The sequence below is a fragment of the Typopeltis vanoorti genome, chromosome 2, assembly GCF_054136105.1.
Source record: "Typopeltis vanoorti isolate ZY-2024b chromosome 2, IOZ_Tvanoo_1.0, whole genome shotgun sequence".
Taxonomy (NCBI): domain Eukaryota; kingdom Metazoa; phylum Arthropoda; class Arachnida; order Uropygi; family Thelyphonidae; genus Typopeltis; species Typopeltis vanoorti.
The window spans coordinates 41034376-41055885 of record NC_143550.1 but is presented as its reverse complement, the minus strand read 5'-3'; the positions used below and the strand labels follow the sequence as shown (position 1 = coordinate 41055885).

Here is a 21510-nt window from a genome sequence, read left to right as displayed (position 1 = left end):
AATTATTCTTATAATGCTGGATGAAGTGAGTGAAATGCTTTTTATGCTCTGTTTTGTTTTGTATTCTTCACAGTTGAAAGTCATAAAAACATTTTAATATTAAAATATTTATTTGACTTTCACTTCCTTGGAAGTTGTATACGGTATGAGTTATTATTGTGAAATATCAGGAAGTGAGTTCACTATTAATGTCTTTGTCATTTTTTCCTATCATAACATATACTGTGCTAACTTTTCACTAGTAAATTAAGCGCCTTTTCATTTTTTTTCCCCAATAAATTAAATATAATGCACATATTCATCTTGATTAGAATAAACAAATGAATGAACATAGGAATGTATGCATAATGGTGGGAGAGTTTAGCATTTTTTATTTTTATATTTTTTTTAATTTAAAAAGAATATTTTGCCAAAGTTGAGGCTAACCCCATTTTTTCTATAAAATCTCATTTGTTCATTGTTGATTTGTCCATTGTAGAAATTTTCAGGATGTTATACTTTGGGATACAGAGATATAATACTATGTACTGTATTGGTGGAGTTGTGCTTCAGGAAGTAGATGAGTGATGGCAGACAATGGACTGAAGTTCCGAGGACAGATCACAAGTGTTGAAAAGACTGCACATCATATTGTTGCTATGATAAAAGGTACATTGACATGTAGGGAATAAGGAGGTGGTGGTGCCTCTATATAAGGCATTGGTCAAACCACATATGGGCTATTGTGCTAAGATTTCATTGTGATGTGGAAATGCTAGGGAGTGTCCAAAGATAATGACCAAAGTGATAGCTAGATTCTGGAATGTTGGTTATGCAGTGTGTGTGTGTGTGAGGAAATGTGGATTAAATGTGGAGGTTGGTGGATAGGAAGAAAAGAGGAGATATGATAGAGACCTTCAAGTTAGTTAAGAGATTCTATCAGATTCATACAAAAGGAATTATAAAAAGAGTGGATGTTAAGATTTTTCTTTTTTTTGTTATGTTGCTCCCACCCACCCTTTAGTACATTTTGTACCGTGGGTGGACTAAGGATTTTTTTTTCTATTTTTATCAGTTTTTCCAAATATATATTTTTTTGTATTTTTTCATTTATTTTTTACATAGTCTGGAAACCCTGCTCTAGAGACCAAACATGAAAGCCACTTCATGTCTCCAATAAGTGGGGCAGTAGTCTCACACCAGGCAATGCCATTCATCTTCCACTTAAAGACAATCACAAACATCCATGGCCACAGCAGGATTCAAAACTGCATCCTGTTGATTGGCCGAGTGGTGTTAACATACTGCTTTCCAAAGAGAAGGTATGCTAACCAGTCCAGAAAGCACATGGGAAGAATGAGAGGCTATCCCTGGAATTTGTATAAAGATGTGGTGAAGAAGGGTGTATGACGTAGACTTTTTATGTGGAGAGTTCTTGATGAGTGGAATGATTGCCGGAGTGCATTGTGAATGGAGGGTGTTAAATATATTTATTCTTATACGATTTATACTTATTTAGTTTGTTACTCGATTATATCCTTTCTTATTCAAAACCTTATTCAATTAAATCCTACCAGCTGCTCTATTGTTTTGTCGTTACTTTCTCTGTATATTCTGTTTTATATATATATATATATATTCTATCTTTCTATTGCTATTTTACTTCTTCAGATATCAGTCCTAATATACTTATATCTAGGATTGTTTCCTCTTCGGATACTGGCAAATTTATTTTATGCTGCGCCAGCCAGTATCCTATAGTAGAAAAGGTTCCTACTCAGGGAGACAATACTAGACTCTTAGTCGTTCTCATACACTACTGTACTAATGCTGCTGTATAGATTCAGATTATTGCAGTCATGACCTAAATCTATAATTATATACACTTCCTAATTCCTTCCCGCCAAAATAGGTTCTATTTTTATAAGTGGTAGTTTGGAATCGTAATCAGGCATGACTCAGATTTAGGTAAATATGACATGTTTATTGGAATATCTAAACAGAATACACAAAAAATTCATACACTTAATTTGACTCAATACTAAATGAAAAGACTCGAGTTAAGAGGTTAACATGCTCTAAATTAAATCAAAGGTTAAGAAACATTGTAAAGCATGCGAAACACAATAACTGCATATTGGGATAGATAACAAATGATATGAAGTTAAACTAAAATTCCTTTCTGTAATGCTATTCATAAGATAATATAAACAACATTCTAATGTTACTCAGTTACTAAAATCCACAATTCTGATCTCATTAAATAAATCCTATCACATACAATTACAAAAGATCTCTTCCAAACATCTTACTCTCAAAGGAGGTTAACATTCTAATTAGAGACTGTCCACAAAGTTCTTTAGAGTACTATTCTTAATTTTTACAATCACAAACAATCTTTTCTCTTCTAATGAATTTTATACGCAAAATAGAGTATTGTCTTTCAGCACCACATGTACATCTGGTTACTTCTTGTCTATTGGCTGTCCATATGCCAACGTAGGGATTATGCTGTCTTCATTATTTCTGCCGAAAACTGACTCAATCTCTGCATTTTAGGAACATTTTGATGGGACTGACTTTTCAGTGACAGCTTGATTCTGCTAGGACTGGAAAATTTACCTTCAGCTCTGTGTAGAATGCTACTCCAATCTCAAGAAAGCCTGCTGTCCAACATCTTATCTTAGCACAGATGCTTCATCCCCCCCCCCCCTTTACACGAACTCCCGCTAACTTCTGAGCCACCAAACAGGAAAACGATATGACCAGAGAGATATTTTCGATACGGCGCTCATCCCCTTATATTCCTCCTGAGAGCGCCCTCTTTTTCCTCAGTCCCCTTTGCACACGACCCATATCTTTTCACCCCTTGGGTTCATCCCTTGCTTTTTCCCGACACTGTTAAGCTCTTGTATTCCCAGAATTCGCGTCAATATACGTTCTGCTTAAGCAACTGCCGCCAGCGTTACGCTGTACGCGTGTAGTTTTATACCTTCTAAGAATTATTATTTAGTAACTATTTGATGTCTCACAGTTAATTTTACACGGCTTAAGTGAGGCTTAAATTAAGTCAGATTATCCCTCTTATAAAACATACTCTAATAAAATCTTAATATGAACACAATAGATTAAATATGTCATACATGAAATAAGAATGCAAATTTTATACATAAAGTGAAGAAGTTTCACTTTTAATTTTAGCTGATGTGCAGGTATTTCTCTTTTTTTTTTGTAAGTTTAATATGTTGGATTCTGAATGAATGATTTCTTTGCAAGATTCCTTCATTCAGGATCTAACAAGGGAATGTAAAGTTGTTACACTCCCTCCATTTTAATACATAAATCATTATGACTTAAAGTTCATTATGATAGATATGTTGCTGGTTGAGTGGGCTTCCCACAATTAGTCTATTGACTCCATGGAGATTACCATAATAATAATGATGATGCTCATGAATTTCATGATACTGAGTAAATATGAGCTGTATCATCTTGTTAACACTTAAAGGATTAAGAGAGAGAGAGAGTTTTTAGATCATGTTGAGTGTTTTTGTGAAAATACTAAATGTATAAGTTTTGCTTACTCTTCATAAAAGCCAGTCAGGTTTCTCCCCTGCAGAGGAAGAAAGAAATTGAAAATGACTAAAGAACCAGGTTTTTATTTGGTTTTTCTAATATATATATAAAAAAAAACTTAAAAAAAAAAAACCAGTTTCACCACAAATTACATGTAGCTTCTTCAGGGTAAAAACAAAAAATTGTCTTCTAGATAAGGCATGGATCTTGTTCCAGTTGATGTGATCTTTATGAAGAGTGATGAGCTAGATTTGAGCTTTCTTCTCTGTTATGAGTAATATCTTCAAGATCAAAACTTCTAGAAGCCTGAATTATGTAGGAAAGGCCATAGGAACAAGGAATTCCCTTAAGCCCGGGATGTTTGTAGAAGGAGGGTTATTTATCTTTGGGAGAGCAGAGGAGTCTATGTATGGAGAATAGTAGAAATCTCCTCAAACCTCATACTAGTCCCACCATACATGGTGGGACTAGTATGAGGTTTGAGGAGATTAGCAGTTTTGCTTGAAAATCTACTGATGTAAGGGATTGAAACTGAGTATTCATAGTGTATATCAGGATTTGGCTGTGGAGTGGAATTAGAGAATAGTATTTTTTGGACCAATTTCCAGGGATATTCATTAAGAGTGAGTTGGTAGAGTAGATGTTGCAGTTCATTTTTCTTTTCATCATTTTTAGGATAGAGGTAGCACATCTTTTAAGAGTATGAATTCCTTTTTTTCGTGAAGAAAAGGCCTTTAGTTCTCTGTCACAAAATACTTCCAATGGTATTAGATTCCAGGAGCCACACTTCTCTCTTCATTCATATCTTCCTCCAAAAAGCAATATCACCAACTCAGAAAGGAGGGCATTTTCAAAATAAGAAAAGACAAAGAAATTATCATTCTTAAGGCAGACAAATGCAGTGACACAGTCATGCTGCCTCTGTTGATGTGCAAGTGAGCTGGCAATCCAGTCCAATCCACTGCTGAGTTTGAATCAGACTCTTGCAGTAGTTTTAATATATTTAACTTGACCACCTCTATTCTTTTGTTGAGCTCCCTTGGCATTTAAAAAGATAACGTGTCTGCCTGAGAGGTTTATCTTTTAATAAAGTGTTTCACTAAACATCTTGGCTATTTCTAAAACATCTGACTTTCCTACCTTCTGCACTAAGTATTGGAGACCTGCCAGATTAGATTAATTTGGAAGGAAATATTTGATAGGAAACTAGTAATAATGTAAATGTCATAATATCCCATACATCCCTTGTGGAAAGACCTATGTCAGTTATTTAAGTATGAAGAAAGTCATGCAGAAACATTTTCTCTTGAATTTTGTCTCTTAACGATGAAGCGTAAAGGTTTGCACAGCTGATAAAAGTATAAGCACATGTATTTGATTCCATACAGATTTGCTGTTTATATTGCTGTATATTCATTTAAATTACATGACATTTTAAATATAATTAGGATAGATCAGTTTTTCTTTTCAGAGAGACAAATAAACAGAGAAAAAGTAGGTGATGTGGTGAAAGAGAAGATATTGGCAGTTGTTCAAGCTATACAGAAACATGAGTATGTTCCAGATATGCCAAACAAATCTGATGCGGACTTAATATTTGATACAAGTTATCCTGACATCCAACCATATCTGTTCAAGGTAGTATTAAGTAAATTTTATTAGGAAATCTGTTAGTTATATGAATTATTTTCAACTCAAAATTAGATAAAAACTTGTTTGGCTTAAATGGATAGAATTTCACTTGAACTTGCGAGTAATGATGCTAATCTCCGTATAATAAAAAAAATTTCTTAATTTGAGACAGATGTGATAGCATGCTTCATGTTTTTATGACATAAGACGTTATGCTTTTGCATAATAAATAAGCGCATATTTCTGTTACTCCAAACATATCGTCAGTAAATATTTTTTATTATTTTATAAACATAAAGGGATTTACTATCCTCCCTTTATATTAACATGTTCGCCGGTAAAATAGCCTTTCGCCGTATTGAATTTTTTATTTTTTTATTTACTATTGGAAATTTGTTAATTGTAACTAAATAATTAAATATACATCATTACATTGTTTGTGCTGTCAAATGTTATAATTTGTAACTGTCAGTTTATCAACTGTAAGGATTACCTGTTATTTTTTAGCACATAGCTCTATTTACATACGCTGCTTCGAAAGACGTCAACAGACCCCCCCCCCCACGGGCAAGGGTGCATTGGCCCAAGTAATGACCCAACCGTTTGAAGGAAGTATAAATTGGAGGAATATGATGCTCCAAAGTCAGTGGGAACTGTGTCCAGGTGAAACGACTGTAAGAAGGAAACTGATGGAGTTTGAAAGAGGCATTGTGATAGGTTGCCATGTTGCAGGCCTATCTGTTTGGCAAATTGGTCCATCCCAGGTCAATAATCATTGATACCATAGTGGGATGGATGCGCAGGGAGTCGAATGCAATGCTACCCATAGAAATAACCCCACACCGAATGTGACCATAGGGATGTTACAAAAGAAAACTGCCATTCATTGTCCATCACAATGAATGTGAGGTTCTGGGCATCAACTAGAACACAAATCTGTACGAAAATATTCAGACTTCAGGCTCACAACAGCGGTTTCCATGGTAGGACTGCAATGTGCAAGCCCCACATCACCTGAAAATCAACATGCAGTCCAGTCTTCAATGGTGCAAAGAGTGTGTGCTGTGGGATGTGGAAGCTTGAGAAGCTGTGTTATGGAGTGACAAATCATTCTAGACCCTCTACTGAGCAGATGGATGGGTGTGGTGGATGCCAGGTGAATGTCTTATATGTACCAGAGGGCATAATCCCAAATATGAGATTTGGAGGTGGCGTGGTGATGGTATGATCCTATTTTGGCCTCAGACTCCGTTTGTGGTGCCCTTAACATTGAACTTTGGGAGGTTTCTGGACAGTGCAATGCTTCCTACTTTGTGCCATTTCCATAAAACTGACTGTTGTCTCTTTCAGCAAGACAGTGCACCATGTCATAAGGTTGCTGCTGTAACTGTGTGGTTTGTGGACTTGAACATCACCATACTTCACTGGCTTCACAGAACCCTGATCTCAACTCTATTAAACATCTGTGGGATGAACTGGAGCATTGGGTGAGGTCAACAGATGTTTGCCCCATAACAGTCCAGGACCTGATTGCATGCCTACAGGAAGAATAGTCCAAAATTCCCATTGATATCTATCATGGGCACACTTTTCACAAGCGTAGTATTGTTACAGTCATTGTAGCAAAAGGAGGTCCTATATTTGAATAAGGTGCATGTCATGGCTGTTTGTTCTTCACACTATGGTGTCCATTGGCTTCTTTTCAAGCAGAGTACATATAAACACTTAGACCTTGTCAAGGTAATCACTCTATATTTCAGCTGCTTTCGTAGCATTTATCCTTCTGTCATTTGCATTACTTAGGCCATTTGGCTGTTCATAACAGTACAATTTTTTATAATACTCTTTGAATTTGCTCATAAGTTCTCATATCTGGTTTGGCGTTCCTTACTATGCTTGTTACTCTTATAGTTTTTGTCCTGTATTGCTCATGCATCAATTTATCATTCTCTTTTCTCTGAGTAGTTCCTCAGTAATGTTTGTACAACTCTTTCTTGTTGACCATGTTCATCTATTAAACTCTGTGAAGCTTGCTTTTAGCTTGCTTCCACTGGTTGCATTGTTTAACTGATTTAAAGCAGTTATTTGTTTGTTTTACGTACTCCCTTCCAAAAAAAAAAAAGTACAACCAAATATCAAAATTTTAACATGGAATAAAGAATAGCCCATGAAGATGAAGAATTGGCAAAAATACTAAAGCAGGATGATACAAGAATATCTGTCATAACAGGGGAAAAAAGGCATTAAAGAACTAACTGATTCTTTACTCCATTGTATATTCATGAAGTAAAGAAATCTGAAAGAGAAAAAGCAGGAATGACATCTAAAGATTGAAACATAAAATAATTAGTTATAAATACTGGAATGAAAGAATAATATAAGAAAAATTTTTAAACAATACAAAGAGGAAACATTAACAATACAAATAAAAATGATTACATATTAGGTTATCTAAATGCAAGAATAGGTAAAACCAATAAAATGACTGTATAAGAAATAATGGGGTAAACTTCATCAAAATAAGAATGGACTAAGGTTAATTTACTTGCTCTATTTGAAAATAGTAAATTCATTTTATAGGCATTAAGAAATACACAAATATACCTGGGAAGCAAGATACTTTTAGTCTATAATTCATTGCATAATAGGAGATAAAATGGCAAACCTAATAAAGATGTCAGAATTTACAGAAGCTTAAATCTCGGTATAGATCATTATGTGGTTATTGGAAACATGTCAGTACCTTTAAAATAGCTGAAGATGAAACAAATAAAAAAGCCATTTCATAGTGTATTTAACATAAAATTGTTACAGGAAGAAAATATTAGAAATTTTATCAATAAAAAATGGATTAGGATTTATTAGATTTTATTTAAGATTTATTAGTGATAGAAGTAAATGAAAACATTGAAATAAAATGGAAGAATATATATGCAGAAAAATAAAGAAAGCAGCCTAGGAATAAACAAAAAAATGGCACAGGAAAAAAAAGGCATCAGAAATTGGAATGAATATATATATATATATTTTTTTCAGAATTCATTTTTACTCTGGAATATTATTCAAAAAAACTTTAATGACTGTTACCGAGAGATAAAAAGATGACATGGTATATTTAAAAAGATACTACTAGTTAACAAGTTTCGTTGAATAGATCAACATCTTCAGGTATCACAATTAAAGAACTATATAAAGAATTACAGAGACTTAAAATTGTAATAACAGAACAAGTACAAAAAGACAGTAGCATGTTTGAAAACAAAATGCGAGCTTGAGTTCCAAACAAAAATATACTATGCGCTGTCGCGAGTGCGCCAATACTGAACAGAGGCAACGTGTGCATCAGAGAGATTGAAACTTAGGCTGTTGTTGACATCAGAAGAATCTAACATACTTTAACATATTTTTTTCTACATACATATGTGTAGAAAGTTTTTTACCTAGGGTATAATATATGTTAAAGATACCAAGCTATTTTAAACCTGGTTTTACTCCATTTCCCAAGTAAGCAAACAGATAAATAAGTCTAGTTTGCATCTGCACGTAGTGTGAGTCTAACTGACCCACAAGGCAGCGCAAGTCTACGCAACTCGTGGTAAAGGTGGTATAAACTCTGATCACTATTCTTAATATTTACCCTTAATGCAAAGCCCATCTCCTTGAGGAGATGTATGATGCTATGCATTAAAGACAAGGGGCCACTACCCAGACCGGTTTCGACCTTTATTGAGGTCTCATCAGTGGGAGCCAGGCTTAGAAATACTAAGGTTAAGTAATACAGAGCTTATAAGTATTTTATCAAAACAAGTTACCAAAAGGTGCTTTGACCTGACTTACTTGTCTATTTATTTGTCTGTTTGCTTACTTGGGAAATGGAGTAAAACCAGGTTTGAAATAGCTTGGTATCTTTAACATATATTATACCCAAGGTAAAAAACTTTCTACATGTATCTCTCTCATCCTGAGATTTTTATTTAATAAGGTCAAAGCACCTTTTGGTAACTTGTTTTGGTAAAATACTTATAAGCTCTGTATTACTTAACCTTGGTATTTCTAAGTCTGGCTCCCACTGATGAGACCTCAATAAAGATCGGTTTCGATCTTTATTGAGGTCTGGGTAGTGGCCCCCCTTGCCATTAAAACATAGCATCATACATCTCCTCAACGAGATGGGCTTTGCATTAAGAGTAAATATTAAGAATAGTGATCAGAGCTTATACCACCTTTAACACGAGTTGCCTAGACTTGCACTACCTTGAGGGTCAGTTAGACTCGCACTATGTGCAGGCACAAACTTCACTTATTTGTCTGTTTGCTTACGAAATGGAGTAAAACCAGGTTTAAAATAGCTTGGTATCTTTAACATATATATATATATATATATATATATATAGAAGAATATATATATAGGATGCTTAAGGGTCAAAACTGTATAACTGAGAGGAGACCTCCACATAGCCATTAAAGGAATGCTGAGAACTAACCAGGGCTTCTGATGTCCAATCCTCACCTTCTCGTGGTGCACCCTGTTAGGTATCCACCTGGATACTGAAAGAATGAGGATGGGCTGGAAATTTGGGATTTAGCCGACCAAATTGTATTCTTATTGGCTGAAACCAATATAGAAAATGATGGTACAACATGACAAAATTTCATAGAAGCTGGGGCGTTGCCCAGTTAAACAAGGCCCCTGTTGTTTTCACCAGGGAACCAGAGCGAACAGCAAAAAGGCAGCTACTGGAACAAATCTGAAAGTACACCCCAACTCAACATCACCAGAGTTAAAGATCGGTACTATCAACATAAGAAGCCTGAATGGCAAAGAAATCCGGTACTTATCTGAGGAATTAGATAAGTACCGGATTGACATAATAGGGGTGACTGAAAAACAAAAAAGACAAAAACTGGTGAGATCTTTCTGAGCAATAAATACAAAATATTATATTCAGAAAATGACAATCAAGGAAAAGGAGTAGCCATAGTATTCAACACAAAATACGAGACTAACCTTCTTGAATGGCAGGCAGTCTCAAGTAGAGTTATGTGGACAAATATCAGAATTGGGAATTGGACAATGAGACTTATTTGTGCCTATGGTCCCACAAAAGGTTCTAGTAAGGTAGAAGTGGAAGCATTTTTTGATGCTTTAGAAAAAGCACCTGACACAATGATAAAGGGGAAGTTGGTTCTTGTTGGGGATCTAAATAGCAGAGTAGGAAATGATTATCAGACACAAAAATATTTTGGGGAAATTTGGAGAAAAGAGAAAAGCTAATAATAATGGCAAATACCTGTTGGATTTCTGCTCAGGACATGGACTGGTTATTACTAACACCATGTTCCAACATAAAAATGTGCACAAATTCACATAGAGAGAAGGGACAAGGAATAAGAAGAGTCTCATTCACTATGTTATTGTTGATAGTGATGTTTTCTTCCTGGTGCAGGAGAAACCAGAGTGTACAGAGGATTTGAAATTGGAAGCAATCACTATTTAGTCTTGAGCAGGATAAAATTGAATTTCATATTGAAAAGAATAACATGCAAGAAAGTTTTAAAGCGAATAAAAGTTGAGCAACTCTCAGATGTGAGCTGTAGACTAAAATACACAAAGCTTATTGAAGAAAAAATTAAAGAGTTTGAGAACAAGAACCACACCTTGGAGATTCAGTGGCAAGCTTTGAAGAAAACCCTGATTGATTCAGCCAGAGAGGCATGTGGTGAGTTTGTCTGCAAGGATAGAAAAATCAGAACTCCCTGGTGGACACAGGAAGTTAAAGAGGCAGTGAAGGAAAAGAAGAAAGCATATCAAAAGTTCCTGGCAAATATGTCAGCTTGTGCGCTTAGAGAATTCAGAGACAAATGTAAGAAAGCAAAACACTGTGTAAAATTAGCTAAACAAAAGTTATGGGAGGACTTTGGCAAGAACATAGAAAATAAATATCAAGAAGGTGGTAAGATATTCTGGAGGTTGTTGAAGCTTAGAAATGGATGAAAGAGTGCTGTAAAAGGAGTTAGAGATGATAGAGGTGACATGAAAACAGGAGAAAAAGATATCCTTGAAGTATGGAATAATTACTTTGAAAAATTGCTAAATGAAACAAGCAGTGATAGCACAGTGGTAAAAAAACACTCAACAGGCATACAGTCAGGAATACATATCCATACTAGAAGTAGAAAAAGCCATCAAAGGCTTGAAATGTGGAAAGGCAGCAGGAGTAGATGATACTTGACCAGAAATGCTGAAGTATGGTGGTATAAAAGTCTTACAGTGGCTGCACTGCATAGTTCAGAAAGCCAGAGGGACGAATTCCTGATGATTGCAGTCGAGCTCTAATAGTACTCATATATAAAAAGGGAAATAAAACTGAATGTGAGAATTACAGAGGTATTTCCCTACTGAGTGTTCCTGGTAAGGTATATGCAAGTACTTGAGAAATGGTTGAGAAGAATTGTGGAAGAAAAGCTTTGTGAAGAACAAGCTGGATTCAGGCCAAATAGTGGCTCTCAGGATCAGATCTTCACTTTACGACAAATAGTTGAGAAAGCATGGGAATATAACAAAGATCTGTATTTAAGTTTTGTCGATCTGGAAAAGACATATGACAAGGTTCCAGAGAAAAGCAATTCAGTATGCTACAGTTATATGGTATCAATGTGGCATTATATCAAGCAATACTTAGTCTGTATTTGAGTTGTAAGTCAGTAGTTAGAATTGAAGGAAGTACAGGAAGATGGTTTAATGTTGATATCTGGTGTCAGACAAGGATGTCCATTATCCCTCTGTTATTCATTATCTATATGGATCACATTATGAAGGAAAGTGGCATTAAACATGATATCAGAATTGGAGATGTTAATGTCAGCTCTTAGCTTTATGCAGATGATGTTATACTTCTAAATATGTCTGCTACAAATTTGCAAGATTCCCTGACTAAATTGAATAACTGATGTAATAGATATGATATGAAGGTCAGCATTAAAAAGACAAAGACAATGAAAATATTTAGAATTGTTGAAAATGTCAACTGTGTTGTGAACAGGGAACCTGTGGAACAAGTAAAACATTTCAGCTACTTAGGCACGATTTTTATTGAAGATGGTAAATTAAATATGGAAATAGACAACAGAATCAGCAAAGCTGGTATGGTAGGAAGTCAATTGAATAAATTCATATGGAATAAGAGAGAAATTAGTCGGAATACTAAATTAGCTGTATACAGTGTTCAAACCAGTTTTAACTTATGGATTTGAGAGCTGGGTCAGAAGTAAAACATTTGACCGAAGACTAGAGACCGCAGATATGAGAGTTCTGAGAAGGATTAGAGGCGTGAACAGATGGCATCAATGGCAATATCATATTAAAAACAAGGATATTAGGAAAGAACTTGAGATTGTCAGCATCCAGGAATGCATTAGTAGAGATAATCTCTGGTGGTATGGTCACTTAAACAGAATAGGTGTGGAAAAATTAGCATAACAAATGTTCTCTGCCAGGTTGGCAGGAAAACCCAGAGGAAGACCAAGATATAAGTGGATTGATATGGTACAATGTGCCTAAGACAATAGAAATATATGATCTGATAATGTTGGAGTCTTGACAAGTAACAAACTGATTTGGAGGAAAATTGTAGATAGGAAGTTAGTAATGATGTAAATTTTTATCATATCCTGTACACCCCTTGAGGGTACATATCTAATTTTATGATGATGATGATATATATGGAAAAAATAATAAAAGAGAAAAATGAAGCTTACTTCAGTTGAAAATAAACTAAATTATAAAAGAAAAAAATGCCATAGATAAAGGTAAAATTAGAACTCTACATAGAGAAAACTAGAATAACTATGTACAAGGAACTAGAAACAGAGTTAAATAGAACACAGTCATCAATATATAAAATATTGAAGTAACTGAACAATGAATTTTAAGATTAAAGTTATATTGATATCGTATGTAAAAGGAATGGAATAAGAATGCTAAAACCAAGAAGGATAAAAGAAGCAGAGGAAGATCCTTAAAGAGATTGTATGAGGCCAAAATAGTCCAGTGCCCTGGTTTGAAACCAGGGGTTGGCAACATAATTTCTTAATTAGCCTTCTGTTGCTTTTTGATTGAAGAAATGTCTGGCAAATGATATAGCAGCGAAGTGAAAGAAAGAAGTGTGAGGAAAGAGAAAACAGAGTATGAAAGAGTGAGGATAAGGGGAGAGGGAGTTATGCATGGCGAGTCTGTTAACAGAGTAGTTAATGATGAAATATCGTTGTCTAGGTGCAAAGGTAATGTTAGTGAGGCTACTAGGATGTTATAGAGGGGTAAGTAAAAAAGGATGATTATTTTGGCATGTATGAATGCTATGAGAGGTGGCATGTATGGTATGTGAGAAGATATGAAAGAATTCAACTATTTAGGCACAATTTTTAGTAAGATGGTAAATTAAATATAAAAATAGATGTCAGAGTTAGCAAAGCTGGTATGGTAGGAAGTCAATTGAATATATTTATATGGAATAAGAGTCAAATTAGTCAAAACACTAAATTAACTGCATACCAGATAGTGTTAAACTAATTTTAACTTATGGATCTGAGAGCTGGGTTAGAAATACTTGATGAGGAATGGAGACCACAGTTATGAGTGTCCTGAGAAAGATTAGGTGGTGAACAGATGGAATCAATGGCAGTATCATATTAAAAATGAGGGATATTAGGAATGAACTTTACACTGTTAGCATTCAGAAATCTGTTTGTAGAGGTAATCTACAAACACATGGTGTGGTCTCTTAAATAAAGTGGAAGAGGAAAGTTTAGCAAAACAAGTGATTGTTTGCAAGGATATCAGGAAAAGTATATAGTGGAAGACCAAAATCTAGCTGGATTGATACAGTGAGAAGTGTTTTAGAAGTCTGACATATGATATGATAATATTAGTCTTGTCAGATAGCAGATAACTTTGGAGAAAAAAATGTTGATAGTAGGAAGTTAGTAATGATGCAACATTTTCATATGGTACTATCATAATTATATGTATCCCCCATCCCAAAAGGTATGTATCGAGAATTTTATAATGATGACGATGAAGATTTTACAATAAAGTGATCATTAAGTTGAATAAAGGAAATGGCTATATGATGATACAGCTAGACTTTTCAGACATTTGACATTGCATAAATGGGGATGGATATGAAGCTCTTCCTCTATATACCACTCATGGATAACTCCTATCCATGAGTACTATACGGAGGAATTGAAGGCAGGTGACTAGCAGTGTGCAGAAGGGCTTTGTACTTAGACTGCTGCTATTTAATTTATACATTAATGATAGAGGAAGTGATTTGAGCGGAAATATCCAGTTTAACTGGATATTTCCAACTGGATAAAACTTGTCAAAACAGTAGTTAGTATAATGACAGTATAATTATTATTATTATTATTTGACACCCCCAGGGAGTCTTTGACTCATCGAGGGAGGTCTACAACTCTCCATCTCCACCAACTACAGCAAACCGCATCATCTACACCAACACCACTACTATTTTTCACAAACAATCACAAACATCCATCCCCACGACGGGATTTGAACCTGCAGCCTTTTGGCTGGAGAGCAGACACGCTAACCACTCGGCTAACCAGGCCAGCAAATGATTAACAAGGGATAATGGTTGCCAGTTTAATGTGGCGCAGCGTGAGTTTGTGCAATGTGGAATGAAAAGATTAAAAGCATACTACATTAACAGAAATAGGCCACAGGAAATTGTTGAGGATGGTGATTTGAGATTGATGGTAGAGAGGGAGTTGAAGTTCTATGGTATACTTATGTATACTAAAATAATTCATTGGATTATCTGTTGAAGAAAACTCTAACAAATGAGGTTATAATCACTCTTTATAAGACTGAAATACAACTACATATGGACTACACACTTGTGATTACCTGAGTTTTTTGGGATGAGGAAGTGGTGCAGAGGATCCAGAAGTGAGTAACCAAGAGATGACAAGCTTATCGAATGATCCCTATAAGAATTCAGTAAAGGTTTATGGAATACAAAAATTGGTTCATAGTCTGAAAAGAGGGAGATATGAAATTTCTGAAAGATTTTATAGGCATTTATATGCAGAATAAACTTTTCAGTACATGACACAAAAGGAGAGAACATTGTGTGTGTGTGTATTTAATATACACTCTATGTATCGGTTTACTTCTACTCTTGTATATTATTTTTTATATTTATACTTATCAATTATATTCTATATATGAGTTATTAAACTTCAAATATTTTTCAGCTAAAAGTTGAGACTAAACATCATTTAAGGTTGTTGCAGAGCAGTCTCATATTCAGCATTTTTTTTTTCTTTCAGTGTAGTTTTTTATTTATATTTATTTTCTTGTTAATTCTGTATACTTAGCAATTGTTTTTAGCATAAACTTATTTTTTTCCAGATTAGTTTTAACACCTCAGGGCCAAGCAGCGTCTCCGTTGGCACTACAGTACGAAAACTAATTAAGGATACTCTAGCCATATAGTCAGTTCATCCTCATGATTTTATTGTACAGTTGCAGAGAGGCGATGGGGAAAAAAAAACATTTATTTTAAATGTTTTTCATATTGTGTAAATATTGAAATAAATTTTTGGCAAAAACTACTGATTTATAATCATATATTTTTTTATGCCATTAATGAATTCCTAAATATGTGGACATAAGCATCTTATTAATGAGCGTGTCTGTACTGTTATTCTTTGGTCTACACTCAAGAGAAATAGAGATACTTGGTTATTAGCATGTTCACACCATGCAAAAATAGTTCATATCTGATTAATGCAGGCTGAAATATAATTAATGACCTCTTAGTAATTTAAACATGCCAGTTAGAGACATTTTCTTAATTATCAGTTACTTATATATCTTGAAAGCAACAAATCTTATCCCTTCTACATAGTTATGATTTTTCAAAAAGGCACATGCAATAATTTGCTGCATGCCTGCAATGCAGCAAATTACAAATAAGAAGTATAAAATAGAAGCATTAATTGCATAAAATTTCTAAGAGGTATCATTAATTATATTTCAGCCTGCATTAATCAGATAAGAACAAAGCATGAGGAATGTCTGAAGAATAGGCATGAATGCAAATAGATTTTTCATAGATAAATAAATATCCAATTTACAACTATAGTATTATGGGTGGTGTAGTAAATTACTATGATAGGGCATGTCATCCTATAAACTAATTATATATTGGGTTTTATCCTTTATTCAAGTGTAAGCAAACAAAGTTTGCTCCTGAAGTACTTTCAGAACTAGGGCAACTCATGGTAAAGGTGGTATAAGTTCTCATCACTTGCCTTAGTATCTCCCATAATGCAAAGCACATCGCCTTGCAGACATGTATAAGGCTATGCATTAAGGGAAGGGCCACTACCCAGACCGGTTTCGACCTTTATTGAGGTCTCATCAGTGGGAGCCAGACCCAGAGGAGGTGATACTAAGGTGGAAGTAATGGAGAAGTCATATTTACCTATACGAGTTGCCCAAGGGTGTCACACCCTATTATTAAAATTCTCTGGATTAGAGATAACCCTTTGGCAACTCGTATAGGTAAATATGACTTCTCCATTACTTCCACCTTAGTATCACTGCCTCTGGGTCTGGATTTTATTTCTTAGATTAGATTTCTTCTTGCCTAGTCCTTATTTACACCACACATACACAGTACCGATATGCTATAGGTTCTTGTACCTCTCATGTGCAGGATATGTATTAAATTAGCATGATTAAATGGATTGATGTAACCTCCCAGTTCAATACAAGGTGCATTTCAAATTTACAAAACAATCGCACTTAGAACTAGAAATGAAAAAAAATGTCAAGATTTTTATTGTTTATGATTGAATTGCAATAGTTGCACATATGTCAATTTTTATTGTTTAAAAATACAATATAGTTTGCACTTATTTCTTGCTCTTTTTCTCTGCATACACATCTCTATAGCACTAATTGGAATTTTAATTTTCTAAAGTTTGTTGCATGTGTTTTGCTGAACATTGGGTTTCCCAATGTCAAACATGTGGAAATGCAGAATGTTTTTGCAATGCTCAAAAATGTGTTCTGCCTTAATTTTGTAACACAAAGCTGCTCCAATTACATTGATTAACTATTGATGTAAGATTTACATCTCAGTTTAATTGCCTTTTTGGCAGAATTACAATTAATGTACTGTAATGCATTTTGCACTAATTACAAACTGCATTATAGTGTTAGCTTCACTAAATCCCATGCCATTTGAAGCATATTATGCAATGAATTATTGTATGAGATATTTTCTATACCATGAAGACAGCTAATAAATATTAGTTTTAAATAAAAATTCTACTGAAAAATGTACCATGATGTAGAAAGGATGCTTCATGGTCAAGCCAGCTCCTGCTAGGTGCTTCAAATCCTTGCAAAAGCATGGGCAACCCTGAACATGTTAAAAGAATTGGATTTTAATTGTTCAATAACATTTAGAAAAAAAAAAAGCATACAAAGAAACTGACTAGTTTCGCCACAAGAGATGAGTGGCTTCTTCAGGTATATGAACATAAAGTTATAAGAGAAATGCAAATTATCTTAAAAAAAACTGATAAAAAAACTATTCAAATTAAGGGGATATTAAATCTCACATTGTTTTAAAACCGAATAAGAAACTCAAAGATTGGAAGAGTTTCGTGCCGAATATAGTAAACTATAAAGTATAGGCGAATTACTAGCTTGAGCTAATGCAAGTAGTCCTAGTACGTAGTACAATCTCGGGCAACTCGTTGCAAAGGTGGGGGAAGTTCAGATCGCTATTCTTAGGTATTTTCCATAATGTAAAAACACATTTCCTAGGAAATGTATGCTGTTATTACATTATGGTGGGAGGTCACTACCCAGACCGGTTTCAGCCTTTTTTGAGGCTTCATCAGTGAGTAGCTAGACCAAAAGATACCAAAGGGTATAGCGAAAAGAACTTATATACTTTGCTATACGAGTTGTCAACCATGTGCAACCATTAAGTTATTTAAATATAAAGAGCCAATAGGCTTCATTTTGGTGATATAAACATTATTCAAATTAAGGGGATATTAAATCCCACATTGTTTTAAAACCGAATAAGAAACTCAAAGATTGGAATCAGAGAGTTTCATGGCGAATATAGTAAACTATAAAGTATCGTTTTGATAAAAAACTGTTATAGTATTAACAGTTGAAGCATAAAGAACAGCAAAGTGTTGCAGACGTCATCTGTTTTGTTTGAAGATGATCAGTTGAAAAGTTATTCAGGTATATTAAGCCTTTATCCAGATATCTGATAACTAATATTTAAGGAATTGACAGCGTATACTAGAAATATAGATTAAATAAACTTTAATATATACTTTCCGATATTTCGGCGAACGTCACGTTGCCATCTTCTTGGGAACTTACTACAAAGACACGTGCACACAAGTACTAATAACAGCAAATGAGACTGAAGCTAGGAAGCTAGCGTTTTCCTAAAGTCCTGATGGTGCCCCCTGGTGGGCTATATTGGTAGTTCTTGGCCTTTGGGCTGAAGTTCTTCTGATGAAAGTTTCCCAAATTTGGGGCAGTTTCATGCATCCAAATTTGTTGAGGTTTGGCATGTTCCTAAGGGCCGAGGCTGATTCCATGAATAGTCTTTCATACTTGAACTTGCTGCGGTGTATTACTGTGGCTTTCTTCCATCTTATTCTGTGGCGAGTATCCAGAGCATGGTCTGCAAGCCCAGAGTGGCTGTACTGGTGAAATCGGATGTAATCCTTGTGTTCTGAGATTCTGATATTTGCTGTCCTGCCTGTTTGGCCAAAGTAGGACAGTTTACAGCTGCAAGGGACCTGGTATACACCAGGTAGGTCTAGGGGAAGTGGTTGGTCTTTGGTGGAGCGGATAAGGGATGCCAGTTTTCTATGTGGTCTGTAACAGGTGGTCAAGTCATGTTTTTTTAGGATTTTATTGATTTTTTCTGAGGTGCCTCTGATGTAGGGAATAGTGATGGATTTAGAGTAATCTTTTTTGTGAAGGGGAGGGGGTGGTGGGTTGTGGATAACTGGGTTAAGTATTTTTTGGAGGGGGTAGCCGTTGGCTGAGAAAGTGTCACGGATGTGATTTAGTTCAGTGGTTAGGGCTTGATCATTAGAACTGATTATTTTTGCCCTGTTGAATAATGTTTTAATAACTCCATATTGTTGTGAGGGGGGGGTGGTGGGATTGTTGGTGAATGTATCTGCCTGTATGGGTGGGTTTTCTATAAACTGAGAAAACCAAGGTTCCATCAGGTTGGCGGGTGACTAGTGTGTCTAGGAAGGGGAGGTTATTGTTTTCCTCTTTTTCCAGGGTGAATTTGATTCTAGGGTGTTGGTTGTTCAAGTGTGTTAAGAAGGAGAGGAGTGAATCTGGGCCATGTGGCCAAATAGCGAAAACATCATCAACGTAGCGAAGCCATATGGTACGTTTTTGTGGGGCTGAGTTTAAGGCTTTCTCTTCAAACATCTCCATGAAGAAGTTGGCCAAGGGTGGGGAAAGTGGTGAACCCATGGCTGTCCCCTCTATCTGTTTGTAGAATTTTTCCTGCCAAACGAAATAGCCTGAGTTCATTGTAAACTGAAATAGGGCTGAGATATTGGGAAGAAATTTAGCTTGGATTAGCTCTAAGGTTTCTTTGAGGGGAACATTCGTGAATAGGGAGGAGACATCAAAACTGACCATTATGTCATTATGTTGGAGTGTAAGGTTTTCTATACTGGCTTTGAAGTGGGCTGAGTTTTTTATGTGTGATGGTGTATTGCCAGTATAGTGTGAGAGCGCTTTGGCTAAATGCTTGGCTAGTTTGTAAGTGGGGGAATCAATGCCATCCACTATGGGACGTAATGGCACATTTTCTTTGTGTATTTTTGGGAGCCCATATATGCGGGGGGGGGGGGTCTAGAGTTATAGGGTTTTAGTCTGTTGGTAATCTCCACAGGCCAAGAAGTGACCTTCTTAAGGAGCCTATGGAGTTTTCTAATTTGTGAGTTGGTGGGATTGTAATCAATGGGGAGGTAAGTGGAACGATCTACTAATAAAGCCTTGAGCTTACCTGTGTAGTCTTTAAGATTGAGTACCACAGTGGCATTTCCCTTATCCGCTTTGGTGATCACTATTTTTTTGTTTCTCTTCAATTCTTGGTATCTTTAATTTATATTATAACCAAGTGGAAAAACTTTCAACATCTATCTCTAATCCAGAGTATTTTATAATAAGGTGTGACACCTTTTGGCTATAACCAAGTGGAAAAAATTTCAACATCTCTCTCTCTCTAATCCAGAGTATTTTATAATAAGGTGTGACACCTTTTGGCTACTTGTATATGGAAATATGATTCTGCATTACTTCAACCCTAGTATCATTTCTGTGTCTGGCTACCACTGAGGAGTCTTGATATAGGTTGAAACCAGTCTGGGTAGTGGCCTATCCCATAATGCATAGCATTGTCCATGTCTGTAAGGATGTGTGCATTGCATTATGGGATACCAAGGCAATTAATGTGAAGTTATTAGCCTCTAGATACAAGTGTTTTACTTCTGACCCAGCTCTCAGATCCATAAGTCAGAACAATTTAGTGTTCTGACTAATTTCTCTCTTATTCCATATGAATTTATTCAATTGACTTCCTACCATACCAGCTTTGTTGATTCTGTTGTCTATTTCCACATTTAATTTACCATCTTTACTAAAAATCGTGCCTAAGTAGCTGAAATGTTTTACTTGTTCCACAGGTTCTCCATTCACAACACAGTTGACATTTTCAATGATTCTACCTATTTGCATTGTCTTTGTCTTTTTATTGCTGACCTTCATACCATATCTACTACAACAGTTATTCAATTTAGTCAGGGAATCTTGCAAACTTGTAGCAGATATATTTAGAAGTATAACATCGTCCGCATAAAGCAAAGAGCATACATTAACTTCTCCAATTCTGATATCATGTTTAATACCACTTTCCTTCATAATGTGATCCATACAGATAATGAATAACAAAGGGGATAATGTACATGCTTGTCTCACACCAGATTTAACATTAAACCATCTTCCTGTACTTCCTTTAATTCTAACTGCTGACTTGCAACTCAAATAAAGACTAAGTATTGCTTGATATAATGCCACATTGATACCATATAACTGTAGCATACTGAATTGCTTTTCTCTGGAACCTTGTCTTATGTCTTTTCCAGATCGACAAAACTTAAATACAGATCTTTGTTATATTCCCTTATTCCCAGTGGTATACGGTGGCTCTG

At 35.3% G+C, this 21510-nt stretch overlaps 1 protein-coding gene across 2 annotated transcripts in view; it reads left to right on the top strand.

Moving 5' to 3' along the window:
• The window catches only part of LOC150108955 (autophagy-related protein 101-like), a 95109-nt gene extending 79292 nt beyond the window's left edge, over positions 1-15817 (top strand). For both annotated transcript variants that reach the window (XM_090404540.1, XM_090404541.1), the window contains 2 exons: positions 5027-5193; positions 15626-15817. In XM_090404540.1, coding sequence (XP_090260666.1) covers positions 5027-5193; positions 15626-15709 — 251 coding nt within the window. In that variant the 3' untranslated portion in view covers positions 15710-15817. The remainder of the gene's footprint in view (positions 1-5026; positions 5194-15625) is intronic.
• The last annotated feature ends 5693 nt before the right edge of the window (positions 15818-21510 follow it).